General features: G+C 39.0%; 2 protein-coding genes across 3 annotated transcripts in view; one reads left to right on the plus strand and one right to left on the minus strand.

Annotated features, from left to right (window-relative positions):
- Positions 1-19,286, minus strand: part of fam124a (family with sequence similarity 124 member A) — a 41,444-nt gene extending 22,158 nt beyond the window's left edge. Inside the window, exons 1-2 of one of the 2 annotated variants that reach the window (XM_075479964.1) lie at positions 19,101-19,286; positions 12,622-12,653 (exon numbers count right to left, since the gene is read on the minus strand). In XM_075479964.1, the coding sequence (XP_075336079.1) occupies positions 12,622-12,653; positions 19,101-19,156 (88 nt within the window). In that variant the 5' untranslated portion in view covers positions 19,157-19,286. Of the gene's footprint in view, positions 1-12,621; positions 12,654-14,726; positions 14,985-19,100 lie in introns of those variants that run through there. The other variant, XM_075479965.1, reaches the window with a different exon arrangement.
- A 2,306-nt stretch (positions 19,287-21,592) lies between these two features.
- Positions 21,593-26,283, plus strand: tsn (translin). The gene is made up of 6 exons (XM_075479968.1): positions 21,593-21,770; positions 22,415-22,508; positions 22,589-22,685; positions 23,382-23,497; positions 23,588-23,667; positions 25,150-26,283. The coding sequence occupies exons 1-6, from the start codon at positions 21,705-21,707 to the stop codon at positions 25,378-25,380; spliced, it is 684 nt and encodes a 227-aa protein (XP_075336083.1). The 5' UTR covers positions 21,593-21,704; the 3' UTR covers positions 25,381-26,283.
- Positions 26,284-26,786: the final 503 nt, after the last annotated feature.

Genomic DNA, 26,786 nt, shown 5'->3' on the forward strand with positions numbered 1-26,786 from the left:
AATGTAAAAAAAAAAAAAGCTTGTTTCATGTGATATGTGACTCAAAACAATTTGTTTTCAAGACTTTTTCATTTAACAAGATATTCCAGATGTATTGTCTTCAAACAAGTCCCTATATCTGGCTGAAATAGTACTTGTTAGGCAGTTGTGTCTTATATTAAGTGTAATGAGATATTTTGACTAGAAATGAGACAAATATACTTGGTAAGACTGATTTTTTTCCAGTGTTTATTGCAGGCCAAACGCTGTATTGCAATATGCTGGAAGAATGTTGGTTGCCCATCTTTTACCCACTGGTTAAATAACTTAACATCAAGTTTGGCTCTTGAGAAACTGACCTATATTGTTAGAAAGAGGGCTTCTGAATTGTATGATATTTGGAGGATATTTCTGGAACTGTTGAGGGAGGGAGAATGAGATAATGAAAATTATTTAATTTGTTGTTGGGCAGGCTTTAACCTACATTTTGAATACTTTTTTAAATTTATTATTATAATTACTATTATTATTATTTTTATTTATATATGTGTTTATTTACTTAATTATTTGCATTATTTTCATTATTTCATATTCATTGCACAGTAATTTGCTGTCTAATTACTGCGGTTTATTGTATCTTTTTTAATCATTTAATTATTATTTTCTTTACTGCCATATGTTTTGGATGTTTAAATTGTTGGATGTTGTTATATTAACATGAAAAACCAATAAATATATGTTAAAAAAAACCAAAACAACCTGCTGTTTTCATGAGGAAACGTACAGATTGGGCAGGTTAGGGTCTATCAGAAAGCATCTGGCCCATTGAAACAAACTGTTGTGGGCAAAGACCGGAGAAGGAGGCTTAGTGAGGAAACCAAAGCCAGTCGGAGCCGGTCCAAGGTCACAAAAGCCGTGTGACCTTTACTGTCTGAACAGAAGTGGGACAAAGCAGCATGCACTTCACTCTTCATGTTTGTGGCGTTCCGTCTCTGCACATTAGACACAAAATGTGTTTTTTTTTTTTTAATCGTTTATGACTTTTATTGTCAGAATTTCTCGGGGCACCCAGGGGGCGGAGGGGTTTGGTCACTTTTTTCTGTGCGTCATCTCTTAAATCTCTTACATTTTTAGAATAGCGATTGTGTTGTCGCGGCCACATTTCACAGAATCTGTCACCCGAGTAACCAGGGAAAATGGAGGATAGACTCGTTGTTGCTGCATCTGTCTGTGCTGATCGTGAGGCCATTTCAGGCAGCAGATCGGGCTCTAAATGTTGGTGGTAATAGTAGCCTCTTGTAACGTGATGGCGACGGAGCTGAAAACGACCCGAATTCTGTTTTACAAGTGACAGATTAGCAAACAGTTGCTCTGAAAGTTGGGCCATAAACCACAAAATTGTCCCACTTAAAATTTTTTCCTCAATAAACATGAAATAGGCCCAGAATCAGTTTTTTTTGCGTCACACATCGAGCTCTTCCTGCACCGCAGCTGTCAGACTGAGTGGAGATAAACTCATTCTGTGTCCTCTGTTTGCCGCTAATGATGAAATAAACAATGTTTAACTGGGTTTAACAAGTGGAACAAACTGCCAGTGGAGATTAAACTTTCACCAAATGGAGACATTTTTAAATCCAGGTTAAAAACATTTCTTTTCTCATGCGTCTATTCATGAAATCTGCACGATATCTTTGAACTTATCTAGACTGTTGCTTGTTTTTAAATTAATTTAAATTGTTTCATTTGTTTCTCTTTATATTGTTTTATGTATTTTTAATGCTTCTTCCACTCCCTGCTGCAATGCTTTTATTTGATGTAAAGCACTTTGAATTGTTTTCTACATGAAATGTGCCACAAATAAATTTGATTTGAGTTGATTTGAACACATCAGGGGAGATAAGCTTAAAATATGACAAAGCAAAGGGGCGGGCTAATGCTGCTGCACCTCTGAGTCTGAGGCCGTGGGTGGATTGCCCGCTCCAGGTACCCCTGGGAGGTTGGGCTCACCCTTAGGTATAGGAAGGGGAGCTCAGACATCTGGGAGCAGCTCAGAGTAGAGATCCTGCACTGGAAAAAATGCCCCTCCAAAAATAAGTAAGAAAACAACAAATAAAAGACGTTTTTGCTTGAAATAAGCAAAATAAATCTGCCAATGGAACTAGTGAAAATCGGCTTGTCAAGATTTCTTGAAATAAGATGTGATATTTGGGACTTTTGAGATAAAAGTGATCTTGAAATTAGCTTAAAAACCTCTTCAAATGTAAAAAAAAAAGCTTGTTTCATATGATATGTGACTCAAAACAATTTGTTTTCAAGACTTTTTCATTTAACAAGATATTCCAGATGTATTGTCTTCAAACAAGTCCCTAGATCTGGCTGAAATAGTACTTGTTAGGCAGTTGTGTCTTATATTAAGTGTAATGACATATTTTGACTAGAAATGAGACAAATATACTTGGAAAGACTTTGATTTTTTCCAGTGTGCTTCTCTTCATCAAAAGGGGCCACACTGGAAAAAATCTAAATCTTACCAAGTATATTTGTCTCATTGAGTATCTCATTACACTTGATATAAGACACAACTGCCTAACAAGTACTATTTCAGCCAGATATAGGGACTTGTTTTAATACATCTGGAATATCTTGTTAAGTGAAAAAGTCTTGAAAACATCTTGTTTTGAGTCACATATCACATGAAACAAGCTTTTTTTTTCATTTGAAGAGGTTTTTAAGCTAATTTCAAGATCACTTTTAACTCAAAAGTCCTAAATATCACATCTTATTTCAAGAAATCTTGACAAGCCGATTTTCACTAGTTCCATTGGCAATTTGTTTTGCTTATTTCAAGCAAAAACATCTTTTATTTGTTGTTTTTCTTACTTATTTTTGGAGGGGCATTTTTTCCAGTGCAGCTGAGGCGGTTCAGGCATCTGGTCAGGATGCTTTCTGGATGGAGTTGTGTTGGACATATCAGCAGGAGGCACTGGGGCAGATTGTATCTCTTAGCTGCCTTCGGTGGCTGTGGACGGGGAAGTCTGCAGATCTCTGCTCAGACCGCTGCCACCAGGGTCCAGGATGAGAGTCAGAAAGTAAACAGATGGACAGATATGTTTCCGTAGATGACCTGGCTTGCCCACAACTTTTGAACTGCAATCTTAAAATTGAGGTCTTCACGAGGTCCAGATACAAAATGGATTCTGGTTTGAAAATATCCCAAGATAGACCGAGGCCCATCTAAAACTTAACTAACCCGAGACAAGAAAAACACCGGCAGCAGCAGCGGAAACAGAGTTGGAATCATAATGAGCAGCATTAATATAAACAGAACTGGATCTGACTGCGACTCTGGCTGCTCCCACATTGTGTTTGATGATCACGGCTCTGCTTCCACGTGCACTCGGCGTCAGAAAGGACAAACAGCACAGCTGACGGACAGACATCAAACAGCTGAGAGCCGCATATTCAGCTGCATGGTTCACCATCACATTTTGGTGGATGCACATTAGTTAAGACTGCGTGAGCCCAGATCTCCTGAGCTTAACCGCAGAGAAAGCAGCTTCGGCTTGTGTGTGTGAGGATGACAGAGCAGTCGTTTCAGGCGCTCCTTTTATCAGTCGGACGCGATTCAAACTGAAAAGGCCTCCGATGACGTCACTGTGAGCGCCTCGCTGTGTAAGCGGACACCCCGGCTGTCCTCCTTACTCAGGTCAGCGCGTCATTTTTCTGCAAGTCTGAATGCTGGTCTGTGCAGATGAAAGGCCAAGAGGTGCTGAATTACACCTCCATGAAGCGTGATGGGAAGCTGATTAATGAGGTCCACGTTGAAATTTGAGAGTAAAAAACATGAATAAGAACTTTTTGTCCACTTGGGGTGTACTTTCTCCTCTAATTTCACACTGGAAATAGTGATACTCATCATATTTGGTCCAGTTGTGCATTTTTGTCTATTTTTTCAAATTTCAAACACACATCATATACAATGCAATTTTTCATTGTGTAGAAAAATAACTCCTTAATTTCTGAAAATGGACATTTTTGTCCCCTTTTAAAACGACCTAAAAACATCATATATTAATATTTTTTCCACTTTTTTTTTCATAAATCTTTTATTCCACTTCAGTTCTGATCATAACTACCAAGTTTTCAATTATTTAAAAAAAATTAACCCTTTAGATGCCCATTTGAACTTTTTAGCCAAAATTTGAAGCCTTTAGGTGCCAGTATGTTCAAAAAATGGAATGCAAAGTGGAATTATTGAATAGGGATGATTATGGTCTGGGATATGTCAATGATTAGCAACAACATTGATTTTTAGGGATTTTTAATTTTTTTGTTACCTGATTAAAAAAAAAAACTACTTAATTTCTGAAAAGGGACATTTTTGTCCCCTTCTAAAATGATCCCCAAAATACCATATGTTAATATTTTTTTCCACTTTTTTTTTCAGAAATCTTATCTTCCACTTCAGTTCTGATCATAACCACCAAGTTTCCAATTATTTTAAAAAAATGAACCCTTTAAATACCAGTGTATATGAGGTAAACACCAATTTCTTCTAAAAAACACATACAAAAACTGCTGTATTTTCAATGTATGCAGTGCAAAGTGAAATATTCTATGGGGGATTATTAGGTCTGGGATATGTCATTGATGAGCTACAACATCAGTTTTTACAGATTTTTCGTTTTTCTGCAATGGCAGATTACAGAAACGGCTCCCATAGACATCCATTATAATGAATACAGCATTAGACTATGGCTCACACACACGCAGTCCAGGATTATTTGGGGGTTTTCAGTGCTCTATCAATTTTTTAAACCCCAGCCAACAAGCCGAACTACTTTCATCAACGCCAAAACGAGGCTGGAACTCGGCTCACAGGACGCAGCAGGGGGTAAGAAAATGTTCATAAATGATGTTGCTGATATGGGATGTCATACAGCTTCATGTCAAAAGAGGCAAACTATCCCTTTAAAGCTATTTGATTAGCTGCCTCTGCTTTCTTCTGCAGGTTTTAAGAGTCTTAGAGGTTGCTGGAAGAACAATTTGTAACAAACAAAGTCAGTAAATATTAATCAGGGACTACGGAAGCCTGTTAAAAAGCTTTTTCTCTTTCTGTAACTTTCGAAAAACTAACTTCCACACCTCGTTTCTTCTCTGGGAAGAAGTGCTTCGCTTTGCTTAACATTTCCAGCAAAAAGTTGGACGATCTGAATCCACATCAGGTTTTCTTTTCATCCGTCATCCAGACTTTTTCCCTTTTGGGTATAGGCCATCGAATAAACTTTCATGACTCAACATCTGCATGTCATAAATACGTCTGCAGTATTTTGGTTGGCTTGAGCGTGCCAGATCACGCGCCCCCCTTTCTGTTTACATCTTTATTAGCATATTTGCATCTGTGTTTCTGCTCGGCGTGTTTCTGTCGCCCCTTTGGCCCCTAAACAGTCATTATTCTGACTCCAAACTTACGAATGTACACGCGTGTGCAAAGACGGGGCCACGGGTCATTCAGGCTGAATGAAGGCTCATCTCGTGTGACCACCAGTTAATGAGGTTGTGTGATTAAGTATTTGGGGCCTTAAAAACCTATTTTATCTTCAACTGAATGCTCAGAGAAGACAAACACACCAGATAAACAAAGCATAAAAGACAGATTCTGGTTACTTTAGTGATCTTTGATCCAGATCTGCTTCTTTTAATCCAGTTGGACTTGTTGCTTGTTTGAAGCTTTGATGGCGATGCCATTTTAATCTATGATTGGGCGACTTTATGTAAATGTACCTTACATTTTTTGAGCAGGATAAGTATTTGTTTAAGGCTTAAAAAATAACTTTTTTAAGAGTCTTTTGAATGTCAGACAGCTAAAATCAGATAAAATAAGACACATATTAAACCACATTAAGGAAAAATGACACTTTAAAGCTATTTAATTGTAACTACTCCAAAATTGTATTACTTTAGCTCCTAATTCACCTGATCTGATATGCACACATCTGACTGTTTCTCTGTCATGGTCTGAGCTTTTGTGTTTTGCTTATTTTTTTTGTTTCTTGCTTTACTTTTGTACTTTATTGCCCTGCTTCCTGTTTTATTTTGTACTATTTCATTTATTATTTACTCCTCAGTATATATCCTCCGGGTTTGTAATCATCCCTCTCCTAATTTCCTTGCTGTCAGTTTGTCCTTCCTTTGTTCCGTTTGGTTTGTAGATTTTTTTATTCCTGCCTTGCTGCACCCTTTGTTAGTTATCAATAAATCCTTTTTTCTTCCTTCGTCGCCTGTCTTTTTTTTATTTATTTATTTATATAGTCATTTATTATTATTATTATTAGTTAGTAGTAGTATTTTTATTAGAATTGGTATTATTATTGTTGTTGTTAATATACAATCATTGTAAATATTAATAATTTTTTTGAGCTACTTGACTAATTTGAATTTCCCCCATTGGGGGATGAATAAAGTATTTTTTTATTCTATTTCTATTCTCTGTCTTTGCCTCCCAAATCCTGTATTTAGGTCCTCAACCTGTCGCTCCTCCAGGATCCTTCACAAACTGACTCTTCAGATGATTAATAATGCCAAAAACACTCCACCAGAACCCCCATCAGGCCAAAAAAAATCTATTTTTAAGACAGAAATAACAACAGAGCAGATTAAAAAAAACAAATAATTCTCCGGGAGATACTGAATGTGTTGCTTTTATTAAATGAACCCTCTTCTCAGTCACTAGCCCAAACAAACCCCTGAAGCTACTGACTCCCAACTGGGCCATTTTGGAGGGGAAATATCTCCCCAAAACTTTGTTTTAACTCCTGGTGTCTACAGTGGAAATGTAGTTTCCAGGTTTCTGCTTTTGATATGCAGCTTTGGTTTATGGTTTGGTTAATAACAGCCATGAAATGAACAGCTTGTTTTTGTAGGATATAAATAACACCAAGTGGACATGGTCCAGGGGTCACATACAACCTTCAGTGTGTCACACTTGAGCAGAAGCAACTTAAGCAAAACAATGAGCCAAAACTAAAAGTGAAACTTAAGATGGAGCCCCTCAAACATCTCACAGATTTCTCTATCCATCTCTAACCTAATCCCACTCTTTGCAGCCGTCTTGTTACCTAAAGAATGTGGTTCAAACCCTCAACTTTTCTCGCTCCAGCATAGGAACGTGTGGCCAAAGAGCTCATGAGAAGGAAATATAACACGCAGACACTTTCATGTTGTGCCTTCTCACCATAGAGATAGTTATAGTTACTGATTACATATCCAGGACCTGAAGGTCAATAAGCTACTACTAATGCTTCCTTTAAAAAAAATAATAAACTGTTTAAAAATGCTACTTTTGGTGTAAAAAGAGTATATTTTGAATCTGTCACCAACACATTGGCTGTGTTCAAAACCGCATACTTCTCCTACTACTCATACTAACTTTTAAAGTTAGTATGTGAGTTTGAGTAAGCGAGAAGTTCCCGGATGCATACCAGATTCTCCGAAATGTTGGGTATGCATCATGAGGTTACTACTCATACTCAAACTACCCAAGATGCAACGTAACGTGACGTGACGTCGCCGATCGTCATTTCCTGTCAAAACGGCAGTTTCAAGCTAGCTACAACGAGGGTAGGTTCACTTCCTGTTTTCAAAACAAAAGCACCAATTGTATCGTAATGGCTTTCCCTGTGATAAAAGGCAACGGGTATTTTATTTTGTGAAAATAACCGGAAGTGCGTTGCTCACTGCGGCTAGCTTTAGTAGCGCCGAATTTGTCAGAACAAAATTGTAAATAGCCGGTATTTTGTCAGATTTTCAACACGTTGGGGATCTAAACGACTACTTTCTCTCCTGAAAATGTTTCAAATGTTGCTAAAGTTTACAGAGTTTAGAGCTTAAGCGAAATCAGCTTCAGGCCGGCTGATTTCGGCTCGGGTAGGAGCGAAATGCATTGTGGGTAAACGCTCTGCATACTGTCTGATCGATGAGTATGTAGTATGTAGTATGTAGTATGCAGTATGCGGTTTTGAACACAGCCATTATCTTTAATATAGATCAATATACTGTAGTCCCCAACGTTTACATCTGAGTAACACAGAAATGCAGTTTTAAAGCCTCCAGCTCCCATAAATCACAACACTTTTACTACTCAGGACCTACAGTAAAGTGCAGAGTAAGTAAGACTGATGTCGGTGGTTTAGCAAGATGTCAGTGTCTCTGGACGGCTCATGGTTGGTTTGAGGTGGGGTCAAAGGTCAGGGGTTAGACCACTTGTATAAACACATGATTGTTGTCTGCCTTAACCTACACATACTTCTGTAGAGGAGAAAGTGGGGGGGGGGCCTTCTTTGCTTCATGGTGCCCACAGGCGTGCAGAATCACATGCACAAAGCCGTGCACTTTTACGTAAAAACATCACATTTCAGCACAGCAGTTTGTGTCCATCTGTCTGGTCCTTCCAGCTTTCACCTTCTCTCTTTTCACTAATACTAAGCTACAAAACTGGTATTAGACTGTGATAGTTATTACTGACCAGAAGCTTTTTGGGATTTTTAATCATTTCAGACGCTAAATGATAATTCTATAAGTCATTAACACCTTTACTTTTTATTCTAAACGCAATTTGATCGAGGCCCCTTAAACACAGACATGGTCTTTGAATGCAGCAAAATTTAAACTTCTTTTCAAGGATACGAATACAGATGCTACAGCAGAAGCTAAATTATCAAAGCTGTAACATTTGAAGTAGATTCACAGTCACAGTCTATTACACCAAAGTGGAAACAACTTAGAAAATGACAATGACCTCATAATTATTGCAAAACGATGGCCAAAACACGAAAGTTTGTTCAAACTGATATAATTTTTGATGTTTTACCAGTGAAAATAGTTTGATACAACACAGCACTTGTTGTTATTATGCACAGCTTGATAAATCTCTCTCTCTATATATATATATCTGCAGTGTGTATTCACATATGTGTGATTTGTTGAGACATGAGACAGCTGGGACGAGTTTGTGGACTGTACACCGTGCACAGAACAACAAACTTCTGGCACACATGTGACAAAATGTGAACAAATCCAATCAAAACCATTCTGTGCAATTAGTGTGAAACAGCCCTTTAAATCGTGCCAACAAATACAACTCAGTTGTGATAAAAAGTTCATCTAAATCTACGGGCAAATTCATTTAATCTGTCACAGCATTGATTATCAACAGTTTAATCAAAGTCTCGTCGCTCAGGCAGCCATCTTGCACATAAGACTGGAGGAATATTTTGGGTTTATTAGGCCAAGCTTATATTTAAATGAATGGGGAGAGAATGATCTCAGTAATAAGCCTCTGAGACATTGAAACTGCATTTGAATCAGTGTGGAAACGCAACAGGATCGTCCGTTTTCTGTTGTTCTGTTGCTGTTATAAATCAGATGTTTGCAGATGAATTTAAACCATATTTACGCTCCCAGAGATTTATTTTCAGGGTTTTTTAACCCTCTTCCACATAACGCCTCTGGTCTAACATACCTTGTGCATTTTAACCACAAGTAGATAACAGGTGTCCCACCATTGTATGTTCACATTGCATCTTTATGACATGTAGAGAAATGTCTTCTGACCTCAGACAGTAAAAAAGTCAAGTGAAATGCAGATTAAAGGTACAATCCCTCACATTTACTGTAGTATCAGCGTGACACAGCATGTGTTTAAAGTCCTCGTGATTTGGACAGCGTGCCGCCGTATTGTTCGTGCTCTGACAATAATGGGCAGAAGCTCATCAGATAAAATAGAGACAAAGGAAACCCGAGGGGGAAAACTAGCTATTCTTCCTGTTCTTTGGGTGTGGCGTGGTTGGAATAACGCAGCTTCCTGTTGACCAGATTAATGTGCTAATATTGGATATAATCCTGCCATTGTGAAAAGACCTAAGATCTGGCAACCAGACCGCGGACCGGTCACGACCTCTGCTAACGCAGATCGTACCGTCCTGAAAGCATAAATCCCATTAATCACAGCTCGAGTCTCATTTCTTTTTCCGTGCTCATCCGTTCCATTCGTTATGTGGTTATCGCACTTACTCTAGCACTAGTTTTGCTCTTAGCTGTTTGGTATTAGAAGGAAATGCACTTATGATTTCTTGTGACCTGAAGTTCTTTTGCCTACCGATGTTGAACGCACTTATTGTAAGTCACTTTGGTTAAAAGCGTCTGCAAAATGACCGTAATGTAATGTAATGTAAGTTATTTCTGAGACTCGGGAAGGAGAGAAAAACATGGGCAGTCAGTTAGAGGATCAGACAGGTGGGATATAAGACATCAGATTATCTAGATTATCTGAATTATTATCCAGATTACCTCGTTTCGGAGGGGTGAAAACTCTTAAATCTATACTCTCAATGCACCAGAAAAGTATGTGCAAGCAAATAATAAGGAGTGCTTCATATTACAGATTCAAAACAACAAGAAAAAGATACTGGTTACTGGGCTTTTAGGCTCAGTATACATTTGGCGTGCGCGCACACACACACACACACACAGACACAGAACAGACTGAAGAAACACTCAGATTCAGCCAATAAAGCAACATCTGAAAGTGGTCCAGGACACGTTTTTTCACACTGAACAGATGCAACATCAGTCTGTGGGAAAATATTGAAGGAACTTTACAGAAACTGGACTATCTGGAGTTTTGTTCAGGAAGTTTTGATCAGTGGATCAACACACAGGTTCTGGAGAGTTTCCTCCATATTGTAACTTTTGCATCGACTGTTGCTGGCGTTGATTTTTACCAGCTGTGGTCACAGCATCGTAAAACGCTTTGCATGAATTAAATACCAAGAATTTTAGCTTTTCAAAAGTATGTCCCACATGCAGCCACATACACTCAGAAAAGTGGAAAACAGCTGACCGGCTGCCAATGAGGAGGTCTTTATCAGCAGAGGTGCCCTGACAACGAGCTCACAAATAACTGCTTTCATGCATGTTGCATCTGTTATATAGATGTTTGTGAATAATTCAGGTTAATCCGAAACATTTAAATGTCTGAGCAGTAATAGAGTTCAGTTTTGGGACTTTACAGAAACATCAGTGGGCCTCCTGATGGCCGGTTTGTGTTGCAGCCGAGTGTGACCAAGGATTTGTTTGCATGGAAACCAGGTGAGGGGATGCAATATAACCTGGTGTTACCATGCAATGTGACCCACCATTACTAAGCGATCAGGATTAACCAGAACCAATGATAATACCTAAAGTAAAGTAAGCTAAATGCGTGCAGAGAAAGCCTGACATTAACAAAATGATGAAAAAAAAAGGTGTATTTTTCAGCTTAAGTGCAAATGCTCCGGTGCAATATGTGTGCTTACATTCATATGATTATATGACTGCCTGATAACTCACATTTATTTACATGTAGCTGCATATAACTTTTAAAACAGTAATAATATAAGATCCACATTGAAGTAATCCTTGATGTGTGTGAACAACGAATCAGCAGTTTCAGAGAGAGAGTCATCATCTCAGTACATTGAATGGATGTTTGCTCATAACTAGGGCTGGGCAACGATTAAAATGTTTAATCTAATTAATCACACGATTTCCCTGATTAATCACGATTAATCGCATTTGTACGCAAAATCCAAAAATGAATCCAAAAGTAGTGTATAGCTTTTAGCATTTAGTTTTATTTTAAATGTGCTGCCATATGAATGAAAGTGCCATAACATTTGTTGTGCAAACACACTTTTAACATCAGCATCTTTCTGTAGTTTTTATGTAGAAGCCTCACTCCACTGTCTGTTTCCGTGAATGACTTGCTGCTATCAGTTGTGTGTTTTGCCTTTAAGTGATATTTTAGACTGGAACTACTACGCTGAGAAGACAATTCAACTTGGCAGTGTTTACAGATGACTTTGGTCCTATCGACTCAGCCGTCTGGAAGAACTTTAAAATGAAAATGGCCGAGTAAAAGTTCCGTACCCTTCTCCATGTTTGGTGGATCCGCCGATTACTTTCTTTTCCGGTTCCACAGCAGACAGCAGCAGACTTTTACAAAATAAAAGCCTGTGAGCAACAGACTTTTACAAAATAAAATAAATAATAAAACCTGCGCAATAAAAGCGCCATAAAATATTTGTTTATAATTAACAATTATCATAATTAATCAAAATTAATGAGTTAACTCGCCCAGCCCGACTCATAACTATTCTCTTAATAAAATGTTGCATTGTTTATCAGAAGGGAAAGAATCGTTGGAATTTTCCCATAAATTCAAATTCTTCCCAAAGCTTTAATTCCTTCATCTTCATTTCTTTTGCTTTTAGTCGCCCATTTGTGGCTGTCTGGTTTTTTCAGGTTTATTTTTCCAACGTGCATAATGTGACAGTAAGTCTAACACGGTACCATCGCGGTAAATGCATGAAGGGCGAAGTCAAGCAGCTTTTTATGGCCATACAAAGACTCCTCCCTGAAATCTGCTGTAGGTCTCAGAGACCACCGAACACCAACATGCTCCTCCCCCTCTGAGTGGATTTATTTGTCAGTGTGTGTTAGGGAGATAAAGTCCTGGATCCGAGCTGTGTGTGTGTGTGTGTGTGTGTGTGTGTGTGTGTGTGTGTGTGAGCAAAGCTTTAAGTCGTGTTTGGTTTTACTCACTGCTCGTTGAGGACAGGGGACTGTAATCAGACCTGCAGAGGGTGACAGAAAAATCAGGAGAGGCCATGTGGACACAAAGGGGAGGGGGGGAGGAAGGGGACAAGAAACAGAGAGAGGAGACAGAAGTTTATGTTACAGTATGAATCACACTCCACATGAATTACAGGATGACACACTCCTATCTCAAACCGAGCGCTGACATCTGGCTAAACAGTAGGAGAGGTCCAGCTGGAAAGGTCACAAAAATGCACACAGACTTGCACAGTTGTTTCTGTCTGAGAGGATAAAACACGGGGACATTTACTCAAATACTAACTTCACTGCAGTGTGTTCAACACAGCTTTACTTGAATATTTCCACTTTATAGCGTTTATATGACAGCTGAGTCACTTTGTTGTTTGCAAATGATATAAAACTCCTCTTTTATAGAGTCTAAATCAGTTAATATTTCTAAAAGGGGTTAAGGTAATATCAAAGTAATATAAAAAAATACAAAAAAAACCTTTCCTCGAACACTTTCTTCACAATAAGATCTCATTTTCACTATGTATGTAAATATGATCTCATTATATGGGGAATAAGGGCTCGACAGGGTGGAAGGGGTTTTGAGTTCATATTGTGCTTCCACTGTTAATATTGAATACAAATGAACAGATGTATTATGTTTAAAACAAAAAACAATAAAAAAACAGATGAGAAAGAAAAAAAATACAACAAAAAAACGCGTTCTTTAAGAGTCGTTGCATCTTCTTTTGAAACATGAGAAGAGATATGTGCAGTGCAGGCATTCATAAAGGATTTATTACTCCAGTTTGTTGCTTCTATTATAATAATAAGTTCATCATTTAGGTAAAGACACTTATTTGTGTTCCCTTTGAGATCACAAATTCTCTATTTACCACACACGGTCATTTTATTTACTTTGTAAATTAGTTTTTGTAAATTACAAATGAGTTTGTAAAAAAAAGAAGCTAATATCTGCATCATTTTAATGCTGAATTGAACATACACTGGAAAAAATGCCCTTCCAACAATAAGTAAAAAAAACAACAAATACAAGACGTTTTTGCTTGAAATAAGCAAAAAAATCTGCCAATGGAACTAGTGAAAATCGGCTTGTCAAGATATCTTGAAATAAGATGTGATATTTAGGACTTTTGAGTTAAAAGTGATCTTGAAATTAGCTTAAAAACCGCTTCAAATGAAAAAAGTTTGTTTCATGTGAAATATGACTCAAAACAAGATGTTTTCAAGACTTTTTCCCTTAACAAGATATTCAAGATGTATTGTATTAAAACAAGTCCCTATATCTGGCTGAAATGGTACTTGTTAGGCAGTTGTGTGTCTGATATCAAGTGTAATGAGATACTCAATGAGAAAAATATACTTGGTAAGATTTAGATTTTTTCCAGTGTATTTGGGATTTCTGTCGGTGAAAAGAGCTACACGAGATGTAAACAGCAGGAAACATCCCACAAACACAGTCAGTTTCACTTTAATGAGATATAATCAACATTATATCTCATTGATGAGCTGCTCTGAACACAAAACACTTTAAAAAAGGACAAATCTACAGGTGAAATGTGTAAGGTTATCAGTTTAAACAGCCATGGCACTAAATCTTTAGACTTCTACCAGAGTTTGCAGGCTAACTAAAACCACCTCAAGGCGGGATATGGATTCAGTGCCAAGCGTAAGCTGAGTTTAACTTAACAAAAAGAAGGAGCCGGGTCAGGAGATCAATCAGGCTGAATAATGGAATCAATGGAGCAGGAAACGCAACGATAGCCTCTAACTTACTTACTTACTGCAGCGTCTCAGGGCGATTCAACAGATACAACACCAATCTACTCTAAATGCTCCTTTAAATTACTGCCGACCAGGCAGCTGATGGTGATGGTAACCATGCCAACAAACTGTATTAGCAGGCTTTTTCCCTCTGGCACCTCAGCACTGAACCACAGGCAGATATGCAACGATGAGTTGGTGTTTAACTTTCCAGTTCGGTGCAGGTTAATCACATGACTTCCACTAAATGCCGGGAATGTCTCCTTATTCTGAGCTTTGTGCTAACCGAGGCTAAGCCTTAAAAAGTGAATAAATACCTTCTCATCTTCTGGACACTTGGAGCTCGTCTATACTTCCCATCTTTGAGGTGGCAGAGCAGCAGAATTAAGATTTCCACCAATATGATCCCCAAACACACAGCAAGACTGATTGAGTCTGGCCCCGACGTGTTCCAGCTCTATCTGTGAAAGCTCCACTCGTATATAAACTGCTCAACCTGAGTGTATTAGTCCCACAGGAATCAGCTGACAACCACAGAACATTGTCCCTCCACACACACTCTCCCTGTGACTCCATCTCTAAACTAATAAAGGAGCTGGAGCTGCAGGAAACAGAGGAGAGAGTCTGTTTCCTGCAGCAGGAGGTTATCAATCTAACTAACAGGAATTAGCAGCAGTGGAGAAAGGAATGGTAGAGAGTGACGGGAGAAGTGGAGGTGAGGCCAGAGAGGTAAAAAACAGGGATGATGGGGTACCGCAGAGGGGAAAACGCAGGCACAGAGAGTGGAAAATACACATATATATATACATTTATATATATATACAAAGAGCTGGAAGACTCCAGCAAGAGACACTTTGTAAAATTCATAGACTTGTCACCGCATGCGAAGAGGAAAATGACAAATCTTGGAAAAAAGGTTTGAGAAAAATGTTCTTTTTGAGGTTTATTGCTCTTCGGAGTAAAGTTGGAAGTGGCGGTGTGTGCACTTGTGGGTCTGTTTGATGACTCCCCTGGGTGTGAGCATTTGGCAGGACTCCCCCCCCCCCCCGGCAGTGCTGGTTGGAGCCTGTCCTGCCGTTCCCAGTCTGGAGGCGCTGCCTCGCTTCATCTCGGTCCAAAGACAATAAACACGAAGTGAAGCGCAGACAGGCAGCAGCCTGGTCGTGCTTACTCAGCCCGACTGACCTGAAGGGAGCGCAAACTAACCTGTGGACACCTGAGCAGATTCAGGTGGCTGCCGTTTGATGTGGGAGGGAGAGACAAGAAGAAGAACACAGCTGGAGGAGGGAAATTACAGATGAAAAAAGAAATAAGAGTGCTAAATCCTCACGCCTGTGGATGTTCCAAACGGTGACTCATTTGAGCACTTTACGGCCCGTCACCTCTGCATTCAGGCTCTGGTTCTGTTGAGAACCGCTGTCATGGTTTAAATAAAAACCAGCACTTGGCTGAATTCAACCATGATCTCCAGTGTTTAGATAACAGTAACAGGGATCTAATTAATCACATGATTTCCCTGATTAATCACGATTAATCGCATTTGCAAAATCCAAAAATGAATCCTAAAGTAGTGTATAGCTTTTAGCATTTAGTTTTATTTTAAATGTGCTGCCATATGAATGAAAGTGCCATAACATTTGTTGTGCAAACACACTTTTAACATCAGCATCTTTCTGTAGTTTTTATGTAGAAGCCTCGCTCCACTGTCTGTTTCCTTGAATGACTTGCTGCTATCAGTTGTGTGTTTTGCCTTTAAGTGATATTTTAGACTGGAACTACTACGCTGAGAAGACAATTCAACTTGGCAGTGCTTACAGATGACTTTGGTTCTGTCGACTCCGCCGCCTGGAAGAACTTTAAAATGAAAACGGCCGAGTAAAAGTTCCGTACCCTTCTCCATGTTTGGTGGATCCGCCGATTACTTTCTTTTCCTGTTCCACAGCAGACAGCAGCAGACTTTTACAAAATAAAAGCCTGTGAACAACAGACTTTTACAATAATAAAATAAATAAAAAAAACAGGGGTGGTTCGTGGCGTAGTGCCCCATGTACAGAGGCTATAGTCCTCGCTCCAGCTGGTGAGTCCCGCATCGGACGGCCCTGTGCTGCGTGTCGTTCCCCCTCTCTCTGCCCCCTGCTTCCTGTCTCTCTGAACTTTACTGTCCATTAAAGGCACAAAAGCCCCTAAAAATGTATTTTTTTTTTTTTTAAATAACTGAATAAATAAATAAATAAAACCTGAGTTAATTCGCGATAATAACGAGTTAACTCGCCCAGCCCTAGACTGAGTGCATTTTCTCCTTCTCATTAGGAAAGATGGCGTGGCATCGGCTACCTTTGGCGATGTGGGCAGAGGGAACTGCTTCATGTTGGAGCGTCCACCTCATCTAACACAATCCTGACGATGTGCAGTCCTGAGTGCAGAAAGTAAAACGTGTCCACGTTGAGCAGATTAAGTAGCGTGATTAGAGTCAGAGCAGTTTTTTTGGACCAGAACCTTTTACGCGCCCCACTGGGAGTGCACCTGGAGCGCCAGATTAGCCACTCCAGCCATGGAGAAACCTAACCTGGAGCCAATTAAAGCAACTTATGGAGAGCATCTCAGGAAAGGCAGATCAGTCTGTTGCTGCATTAAGATTTAGTTTATTTCTTCTAAACTTTACGAGTTACGAATTAATTTTATCAGTCTGTTGGTAAACCAATAGATGCGGCTTTTATTTAACTGTTTAGTCAATAAAAACTCCTGTTAAAAATCCTTTTTACCAGCTACATGTTCCATTTTCCTCATGAGTTCATCAGTCATTTGGTGCTGAGCAGATTCTACAGTAGAAAGAGTTAAAGAGCTCATAAATCCTCTCTCTTTAAAATAAAAAATGCTTTCATCCATTGTTTAAACAGGTTATTTATGTATTGATTGAAAAATCCAAAGCTCTATGATGATGGTGTGAAGCCTCGCTGCCAAACTATCATTTTGGAGGATGTTTTTCAGAATCAGACCTAAAGGGTTTAGGTCATGGATGTCCCGGCTTTCCTGATCCTAACATTAGCTCCATTCACTCCCCTTTGCATGTTCTCTCACCCAAGTTTGGTTCCAGTTCACGGTTAATGACACGGCGAGGTCCCAGGTGGCTCAGACAGCCACATCATGTCAGAATACTTTCCACCATCTAACTCACAATAACAACGTAAAGCTGATGAGTTTCCACATGCTCAATCCTCGTGTTTTTTTTAATGCCGCCCATCTTCTCTTTGTGCAAAAACAAGCTTTTTGCCAGCATTTTCTCACATTTTACCTTCAACCTAACAAACAAGGAGAGCAGTTACAACAAGTAAAACATCTATTTTTGCTGTATGAGAAATAAACTCAATTTTAAGCCTTAAAAATATGAAGGCTGGGGATGCAGAAAAAATATCAAATAATATCAAATATATATAAATGATCAGTGCAGTCCTTTCTTTTTATTTTCCAAGAATAGTAAAGACGCGACCTGCTCATCTAGTGCTACTTGGCTGTTTGGTAACCCTAATTTACTGATTCTTACTCCCCGATATCAAACAGCAGGAGATATGAGACAATGTGAAAATACTTGGCATCTTTTTTGGCCAGCTAAATGTAGCAAAATAGCCCCTGTTATTGTTTATAACATGACGTATTCTGACAGTTATTTTAGATTACCGATCATCGTTTTGATCATGGATCAAACACTTTAACTTAGTTGGGTTTGATTAAAATCTTGTGCTAAAAAAATCCAGCATAAATATGCGAAAAGGTTCCAAAATCCGAGTCATTTAGCCTTTAATCTCAACATTTGATCTGAATGTTCAGGCGTAACATATGTGAAAGCATTAAAAAGCAAACTATCTAAATCATCATTTGCACTGTGGCTGTGTACTATGAAACAAACACACATCTTTGGCTTTGCTGATGTTTCTAAAAAAAAGAACTAAAGGATAGCTTCACATGTTTCATCCGTGCAGGCATTCCTCCAACTCTCACCTCATAAATGCATCTTCGTTGTAAGTAAATGTGGATAAAAATACATCCCAAAGTTCACGAGAGGTGCTTGTTTGTGGTTTAAGCAGTCTGACTTGGAGGGAAGTGTCCAGAGTTGCAGTGAAAACTTCCTTTGGCTCCAAATTATTCTGACAGCAAGGAAGGAATATGCAGGAATTCTTTCTAGAAAACCAAAATGGTTTGTACAAATATAATCGGTGTTGTTTTAAAATAGACTGAACATGTGAAACTATCCTTTAATGCGGTTTTCTCCGCATAAAGTAACATATCAAGTCCTTTACTAGAACAGTACAACACGACATCCAACACTCACATACCGCAGGAGAAACCAAGGCGCATCTTTGTTTACTGGCTGAAATGGAATAAACAACATTCATTTAACTGTTTGCTGCCTAGACATCAATTATTCACTTGGTCTATTCTTAAAATAACCGGGCTGAGAATCTTTCAGTCAATCAGATATGAATGCCCCTCCTCCACACACCGTCCATTATTACATCAGTGGTCAGAACATAACAGAATATTAGAATTTCGCACTTCTTGACTCTGATGTGAGTGTTATTTCCTCCCACAATGAAAAAACTGCGAGTGGGAGTCAGCAGCTATATTGTTAGTTTGAAAGCCCGTAATTGAGACATTTATGGGGGTGATTAAAATGTCATTTCTGCTCCACTCACCCTCCAGTCTCGGCTCCTGAATCCACGCAATCATCTTCTGTTAAGGTTTTCTCCATCTCAGACTGTCGCCAACGCAGCAGTTAACTGCATTGCTTCAAAGTCCCAATAAAACAAAGAAAGCAATAAAAACAGGGCATTGGAAAACACAGTTAAAGAGCCGGGCAGAGTCTGGATGCAGCGGCTCTGACTGCACAACTGAACTGAACTGCGGAGTTTCAGTTTCAGCAGCTGAAGCAACAGGCTTAAACTGATGCCTTTCAGGACTATTGGAAATGTAACTGTTAAATGAGCGGCAAATCGGGGGGGGGGGGGGGGGGGGGGGGGATTTCGCAGCGAAAAGTACATTATACTGCCTACTTTTAATATGATATTTTAGAATTTTGGATTGTCCTTAAGTATCTACTACTTCATACATGTTTTTAAATTAATTTAAATTATTTTATTTGTTTCTCTTTAAATTCTTTTATATATTTTTAATGCTTCTTCCACTCCCTGCTGCAATGCTTTTATTTTATGTAAATCACTTTGAATTGTTTTGTACATGAAATGTGTTATACAAATAAATTTGATTTGATTTGATTTGATTTGATACATCTATCACTGCCATGCAATAATCACAGTGTGAGCTTTCATTGACCCAAAAGAGACACAAAAAGACTACAAAGAGATGGCCACAAAATGCAGAATGATCACAAAGAGATACCAAATGACAACACTGAGGCAAAAAGTTTTCACAAAAAGAAATATAATGGCCAAAAAGATGCAAAATGACTGCAATGTTTCCACATTACCACAAAGGAATATATAGTGACTGCAGAGGTACAAAATGTCCTCAAAACAACCAGAAGTAGACACAAAGCATCCCAAAGACACACAAACCCACTTAGAAGAGGAATTAAAAGAAAAGGATCACCAAAAACAAACTCAAAATGTCATATAGAAGTTGATTCTTATATATTAATAAAGAATATGCATAATGATCACGAGCCACAAGATCAGTGAAAGCTGACACATACAAAAAATATCTAAGACATGGATCCAAATGATAAAAAAAAGACATAAAGTGGTGAATCCAAATGCAAAATGAGCACGATTAGACACAAAACCAATGCAAAAATTCTTGATTTTATCCTGAACCATCAGAATTATTTTGTGATCACATTTTGCACCGCACAAAAGTGTCAAATTGTATTTAAATTTTTTTTTGTCAGTCACAATAAAAAAACACATTATTTTCTTAAAAAACAAGACGATCATACTTTTTTTTACTCAGCAAATAATGACTGTATTCAAACAAAATACAATCATCATCTGAAATTATTAAAAAAAAAAAAGTTAAAAACAAACTTACAACACCCTAAAACTGAACATTCATGTAGTCTTTGGCTGTAATAAAAAACTTATCCAAAAACACACGATATAAGCTCAGTGTTACATCTGTTGTGCTTTTTTCGAGTAGCACTTGAAGGCAACACAGGTTAGTGCATGCTGTGGCTCCATCAGCAGAGGGAATGAAGTAATGCAACAGGTCTGTCCATCAGACTAAACACAGACGAGTCAAAGAGGAGTAATCTTATTTCTGACCTGCAAACAGTAACGTTTCTGTTTGCTAATCAAAGCTCATGGGAGCCAGAAGATCTGCAGCTTTGGTTCTTATTCTGTTTCCTGTATTAAATCAATGCCCGTAAAGCCCTCTAAGTTGGACAAGAGGATATGTACAAAGCGTTACCCAGTTCTCTGAAAGCTGAAAAAGAAAAGCACAAAGTAAGACGGCAGTAAAATAATAAGGGGTTTTGTAGAGTTTGGAATTCCCTGTTATCTTCAGTGTATGCTGCTGTGCACGTGAAAGGCATAAAGTGTATAAAAACTGCACCAAGCTTGTGTAGTTTGGCCTAAAACTACTATGATATAATGATTGCATGCTACTGGATGCTTGATCTATCTATCTAATAATAATAATATATTTTATTTATAAAGCACTTTACAACAACTTAATGACTTCAGATTGCTATCTATCTATCTATCTATCTATCTATCTATCTATCTATCTATCTATCTATCTATCTATCTATCTATCTATCTATCTATCTATCTATCTATCTATCTATCTATCTATCTATCTATCTAACTAAAACTGGTTGTCTTTGTATCCTTGTAAGCAGTCCTTGTAAAAAAGAAGAATTAATTTATGTAAATGTACTTTATTTATACAGCCCTCTACAGACAGTCCTTACGGTGTACCAAAGTGCTTTACAGCAGGTAATAAATAAAGAGAAGAATAAGTAAAAACAAATAAAAAAAGCAAAAAAATAAAATTAATGGTATATTATAGACAGTGTATAACATTTGATGATTTATCCTAATACCAAACGACAAAAAAAAAATGTCTTTCAGAGATAGTTTATGCAAAGAAAAAACAGTTTAAAAACAGAGAAAAGAACGCTGTATTTGATTTCTATTATTTATGGTGACGTTGCAGTGATGACATCATATCAGTGCGACCGCGGGAGACTGTGAGAGGACCGTTCGCGTGCACGCAAACGTTGTGATAAATATCAGCCGCTCTTCATTTTCATCCTCCGGGTAATTCTTCACAGATCAGAAATGTCTGTCACTGAGATGTTCAGCTACATTCAGGGCTTTTTGAGCGCCGACCAGGACGTCAGAGAGGTACGAATAAAACGCGCTGCCATCAGCATTAGCTCCGACTAACGTTTAGCTAGCAGCTAACCCGAGCTAATAGTTGCCTCACATGGAACATTTGTTTGAATAAACTGCCCCGTAAAATGATGATTTGAGGGCTGTTTATTGGGCAACAACGCCTCCAACAACTCACCACGGACTTTAGCTTCTAATATTATAATTTAATTTAATATTCAAATAAAATCAAATTTATTTATATAGAACATTTCATGTACAAACAATTCAAATTGCTTCACATAAAATAAAAGCATTACAGCAGGGAGTGGAATAAGCATTAAAATGCATAAAAGAATATAAAGGGAAACAAATAAAATAATTAAAATGAATTTAAAAACAAGCAACAGTGTAGATAAGTTCAAAGATGGCGTTCAGATTTCATGCATAGACACATGAGAAAAGAAATGTTTTTAACCTGCCTTTAAAAGTGTCTCCATTTGGTGAAAGTTTGATCTCCACTGGCAGTTTGTTCCACTTGTTTGCAGCATAACAATTAAATATTAACACATATTACTCTGGTCACTTTTCTTGAATATTGAACTATTGTAGATGTTTAAACAATGAAATCGCTCTTAACTCCACTGAATATGTGGGGTTACGCATTTTTCTTGTAGGACATCCGCAAGGTGGTCCAGACTTTGGAGCAGACTGCCCGGGAAATCCTGACAGTACTTCAAAGTGTCCACCAACCATCTGGATTCAAAGAAAGTGGGTGTTTGGCACAGTTTGCTTGTGTTCTGTACAACACCGTAATTACACATTTTTAAAGATGCAATCCTTCCCTTTAGTTCCCAGCAAATGTGCGAAGGCGCGGGAGCTGTTCTGCACAGTCCGGACTCAAATCTCAGAACTGAAAACAAAGTTTCCTGTGGAGCAGTATTACAGGTGAGAACCGGTTTACAGCTGGCATGAGTGTTATGAATAGTTCTACATCTATATAACTACTTCTAATTAAATCTGGCTCATCTTGAAGTACATTTATAGGCCTGAATCTGCCCTGGAGCACCCGGGATCTGAGATACCACAATTCATGACTTTGGTTTCGAGCCCTGCACTGCATCGTTTTGCCTTAGGGTCACTTGACATTTTTGTGGGCTTTTGATGGTGTCTTTGTGGCCTCTTCGGCAGGACAAACATTCATGTGCATGGCTGTATGTTTGCAAGGCTCAGACGGAGGTTTGGGTTGATGACAGTGATGTTACATCCCACAACTGCAGGGGGAACCTTGGAGCAAAGAATATGCCAAGTTCTGTAGTTTTAACTTTAAGCCATCTTGCAATTTTTTTGCTCTTTGGCTCCCCCTACAGTTGAGGGATGTAACACCACTGTCACAACTGTCTGAGCCCTGCAGATATACAACAAACACGGTGTAGAATTGGCTAAAACTGACGATATAATTAGTTATTTACAACCGAGGTGCTAACTGAGGCTTCTTCTGTTGGGCAGAGACGACAACAATAAGATCATAACTTACGTTTCAGCTTCTGATGACTAAAAAAACACAAAGATCTGCGACTGCAGAAAAGCAGAACATCTCTGTGAGCTAAAGTGTTTCTTCCTGTCGCGTCCATCCTCTTTCAGGTTCCACGAACACTGGCGCTTCGTCCTGCAGCGTCTGGCTTTCTTGTCGGCCTTTGTCGTCTACCTGGAGAGCGAAACTCTGGTGACTCGGGAGGAGGTGGCTCGGATACTTGGCAGTAAGTACAGATTCACATGTAAAGCTCTGTATTTTGCTGAGGAAAGAAAGACCGCCTAACTCTCATTCCTCTGCCCACCCACCCCGACAGTTGAGGTGATGCGGGAGAAAGGTTTCCACCTGGATGTGGAGGACTACCTGGCAGGTGTGCTGATCATGGCAAGCGAACTGGTGAGTCTGCTGCCGATTGTATGCAGTTGTATTGATCCTGTTTTTGTGCTCATCATGTAAGACTATTTCCAGGATTTTAGCAAATCTCTGTTAACAATATGGCTTCTTCTAACGGTGGCTTTACAAAATGATCATCCGAGCGTTTCTGAAGGTATTATAAATGCTTTTTTTATAATAAGAAGGGTTGGATTTAGCAGGAAATCAGTTGTTGTGATCAGTAAAGTCAACTGAAACTAACCAGGCAGCAGATAACAGAGGGCATTTTTGACATGGTTTTGTGGTCCTGGCCTCTAAAAAGTGAGCATATTATTTTTAAATCCATTTAAAGTTCCGGCAAATTGGATGTCTTTTTGATTGCTGGTTGTGCAAAACTATTCTTTTTTTTTTTTTCTAGAAGAAGCGATCAAATTGAAAGGCTCTGCGGCAGTTCTATTCTATTCTCAAACTTTTTCTGTGTGCTTTAACTTCTCCTATAAAATTAAATTTAATGTTCGTGTGTTTTTACGTGACATGTCTGGTTATATTTAACACGTGTGCGCCAGTATGTGGCAGACCAGTACAAAAGGATGGTTTCTGTAGGTATTCTTTGATGTTTAGAGCTAAAATACTCTTTGACTCATCCTGCCTTCATGGTCGTGTAGTTTCTCACGCTTCTCATGTCCCTGTTCTGTGCTTTAGATTCAAATCATTCATAAGCTAACAGTTTCCAGACTTATGTTTCATCAAATCAAATTTATTTGTAGCACATTTCATGTACAGAACAATTCAAAGTGCTTCACATAAAATAAAAGCATTGTAGCAGGGAGTGGAAGAAGCATTAAAAATACATAAAAGAATATAAAGAGAAACAAATAAAATCATTTAAATGAATTTAAAAACAAGCAACAGTCCAGATAAATTAAAAGATATCGTGCAGATTTCATGCATAGACACATGAGAACAGAAATGTTTTTAACCTGGATTTAAAAATGTCTACATTTGGTGAAAGTTTAATCTCCACTGGCAGTTTGTTCCACTTGTTTGCAGCATAACAGCTAAATGCTGCTTCTCCATGTTTAGTCTGGACTCTGGACTGGACCAGCTGACCTGAGTCCTTGGATCTAAGAGCTCTGCTGGCTTTATATTCTCTGAACAGGTCACCGATTGTAAACCATCAGCAGGCTTTTAAAATCTATTCTGTGACTGACTGACCAGTACAAAAGGATTGTTTCTGTATGTATTCTTTGATGTTTTAGAGCTTTAAATCTCCTGGAAAAAGCCAAAAAAGACTCTTCGACTCATCCTGCCTCGTGGTCGTGTAGTTTCTCACACTTATGTCCCTGTTCTGTGCTTCAGATTCAAATCATTCATAAGCTAACAGTTTCCAGACTTATGTTCCTTGGGAATTCCAACCAAGAATGCCTGTTTTAAATAAATTCAGTCCTATAAACGTGCTGTAAAATGAGTAATTCTTTGTCATGTTTGTGCTTTTGTGGTGTCTAGTCGAGGTTGGCAGTGAACAGCGTCACCGCAGGCGACTACAACCGGCCGCTCCGCATCTCCAACTTCATCAACGAGCTGGACTCGGGCTTCCGTCTGCTCAACCTGAAGAACGACCCGCTACGGAAGCGCTACGACGGCCTCAAGTACGACGTGAAGAAGATCGAGGAGGTGGTGTACGACCTGTCCATCCGCGGCCTGGCTAAGGAACCCGAGTCCGGCGGGGACAAGTAGGACGCAGAGGAGGCGATTGGCTGAGAGGGCGCGGCAGCTGCCTCCAGCTGGGACTTCTCTGTGGCTGCTGCAGATCGGAGACCTTACCCCACCTGGGAGGCGAGACCCAGGGATCTGCCTTAGGCCCCAGCAGCCATGGACGGACTGTATGAGTGAGTGTGTGTGTGTGCGTGCACGTGAATCTGTGCGAATGCATGAAAGAGAAGTGCTTTAGACGGATGCCAGTCTGTCAGAAGTGTAGCAGAGCTCCCTCAGTCAGAGGTTTGGCCTTCTCAGCTTCATCTGACTCCTGTGTTGTGTTACCGAGCTGGTTCGAAAGCTGTCCAAGTTGATTTGAAGCGGCCATTTTCTCATCACGTTGTGTTGTTTATTCTGTTTAAGGTTGCTCACAGTGTTCCAGGTTCACCTTTCTTCCTGTTTATTCCTCTTTAAAGACGCTAAATCTAAAGTGTTTGTGCTGTTTATTAGATTCTTAGTGGTGTCAGAAATCCAGACTGGCGTCCTGGAGCCTCATTTATGAAGAAAAAATCTGGTGCAAACGGTTAAATGATGAAGTCTGTTCTCCAAAAGACAGGCGGTGAGTACAGATTTACATTTCCCAGATAGATTCACGTAATTCCCACCGATCTTCTTTTATAAATGAGGCTCGAGGAGAAAAGCAGCCGAAGGCGCCTTTTGAAAATAAAAAGCCACTGTGAACAGCTAAGATTCTTGCTAAATTGTTCCAATGAAAATATCTGTTGAGCCTCTTGAGTAGTTTTGGTTGAGCGCCGCCTCGTCTGGATGTCATGTGCTGCATGCCGTGTTCATTTCTTATTCAAATCCTCTGTTTCTTGATGTGAAGTGAATCCCACGTGTACAGTGTGTATTCCTGCCTTTTAATTATAATTTTTTACACTTTGACATGCAACGCACAAAAAAGTCAAGGCTGTGTTTAAAATCTTTTAATATAATTCACAATATATATTACACCAGGGGTGGGGGGAAATAATACATGGGGTTCTGAGGAGAAGAAAACGTGTAACCCAGCAGGCGAGCGGAGCAGCGCTGCCCTCCCTAACACAGTGATTCGCTTCTTCTTCTTGTGCTACTTCAAAAGAAACAGAACGGCAAAAAGGTCTTAAATAGTGATTTTGGTTTGACTGAGTCTCGTCTTTACGAGCCGACCAGGTTCCCTTTAACATGAGGAAACATGACTGTGTGACGGATGTTTCCCAGCACATCATTACTGAATTATAATAAAGTGCATCAAACAAAAATAAAGCCTTAATAAGTTAAAAAAAAAAAAAAAGGTAAAATAAGAGCGGATGGGATGAAGGAGTTCTTATATTGCCTAAGAGTCGGTTTCAGAGGGCAGGCTCGTCTGTGTTGCAGATGGATGCTACTGTGACAGGTTGCACGTCTTA

This window comes from Odontesthes bonariensis, chromosome 12, assembly GCF_027942865.1.
Source record: "Odontesthes bonariensis isolate fOdoBon6 chromosome 12, fOdoBon6.hap1, whole genome shotgun sequence".
Lineage (NCBI taxonomy): Eukaryota > Metazoa > Chordata > Actinopteri > Atheriniformes > Atherinopsidae > Odontesthes > Odontesthes bonariensis.

Bases quoted from the DNA above. Each gene is read 5' to 3' on its own strand.
- tsn (XM_075479968.1), top strand. From the start codon at position 21,705: ATGTCTGTCACTGAGATGTTCAGCTACATTCAGGGCTTTTTGAGCGCC. The intron at 22,686-23,381 runs GTGAGAACCGGT...ATCCTCTTTCAG, and splicing joins CCTGTGGAGCAGTATTACAG to GTTCCACGAACACTGGCGCT. The intron at 23,668-25,149 runs GTGAGTCTGCTG...TGTGGTGTCTAG, and splicing joins TGATCATGGCAAGCGAACTG to TCGAGGTTGGCAGTGAACAG.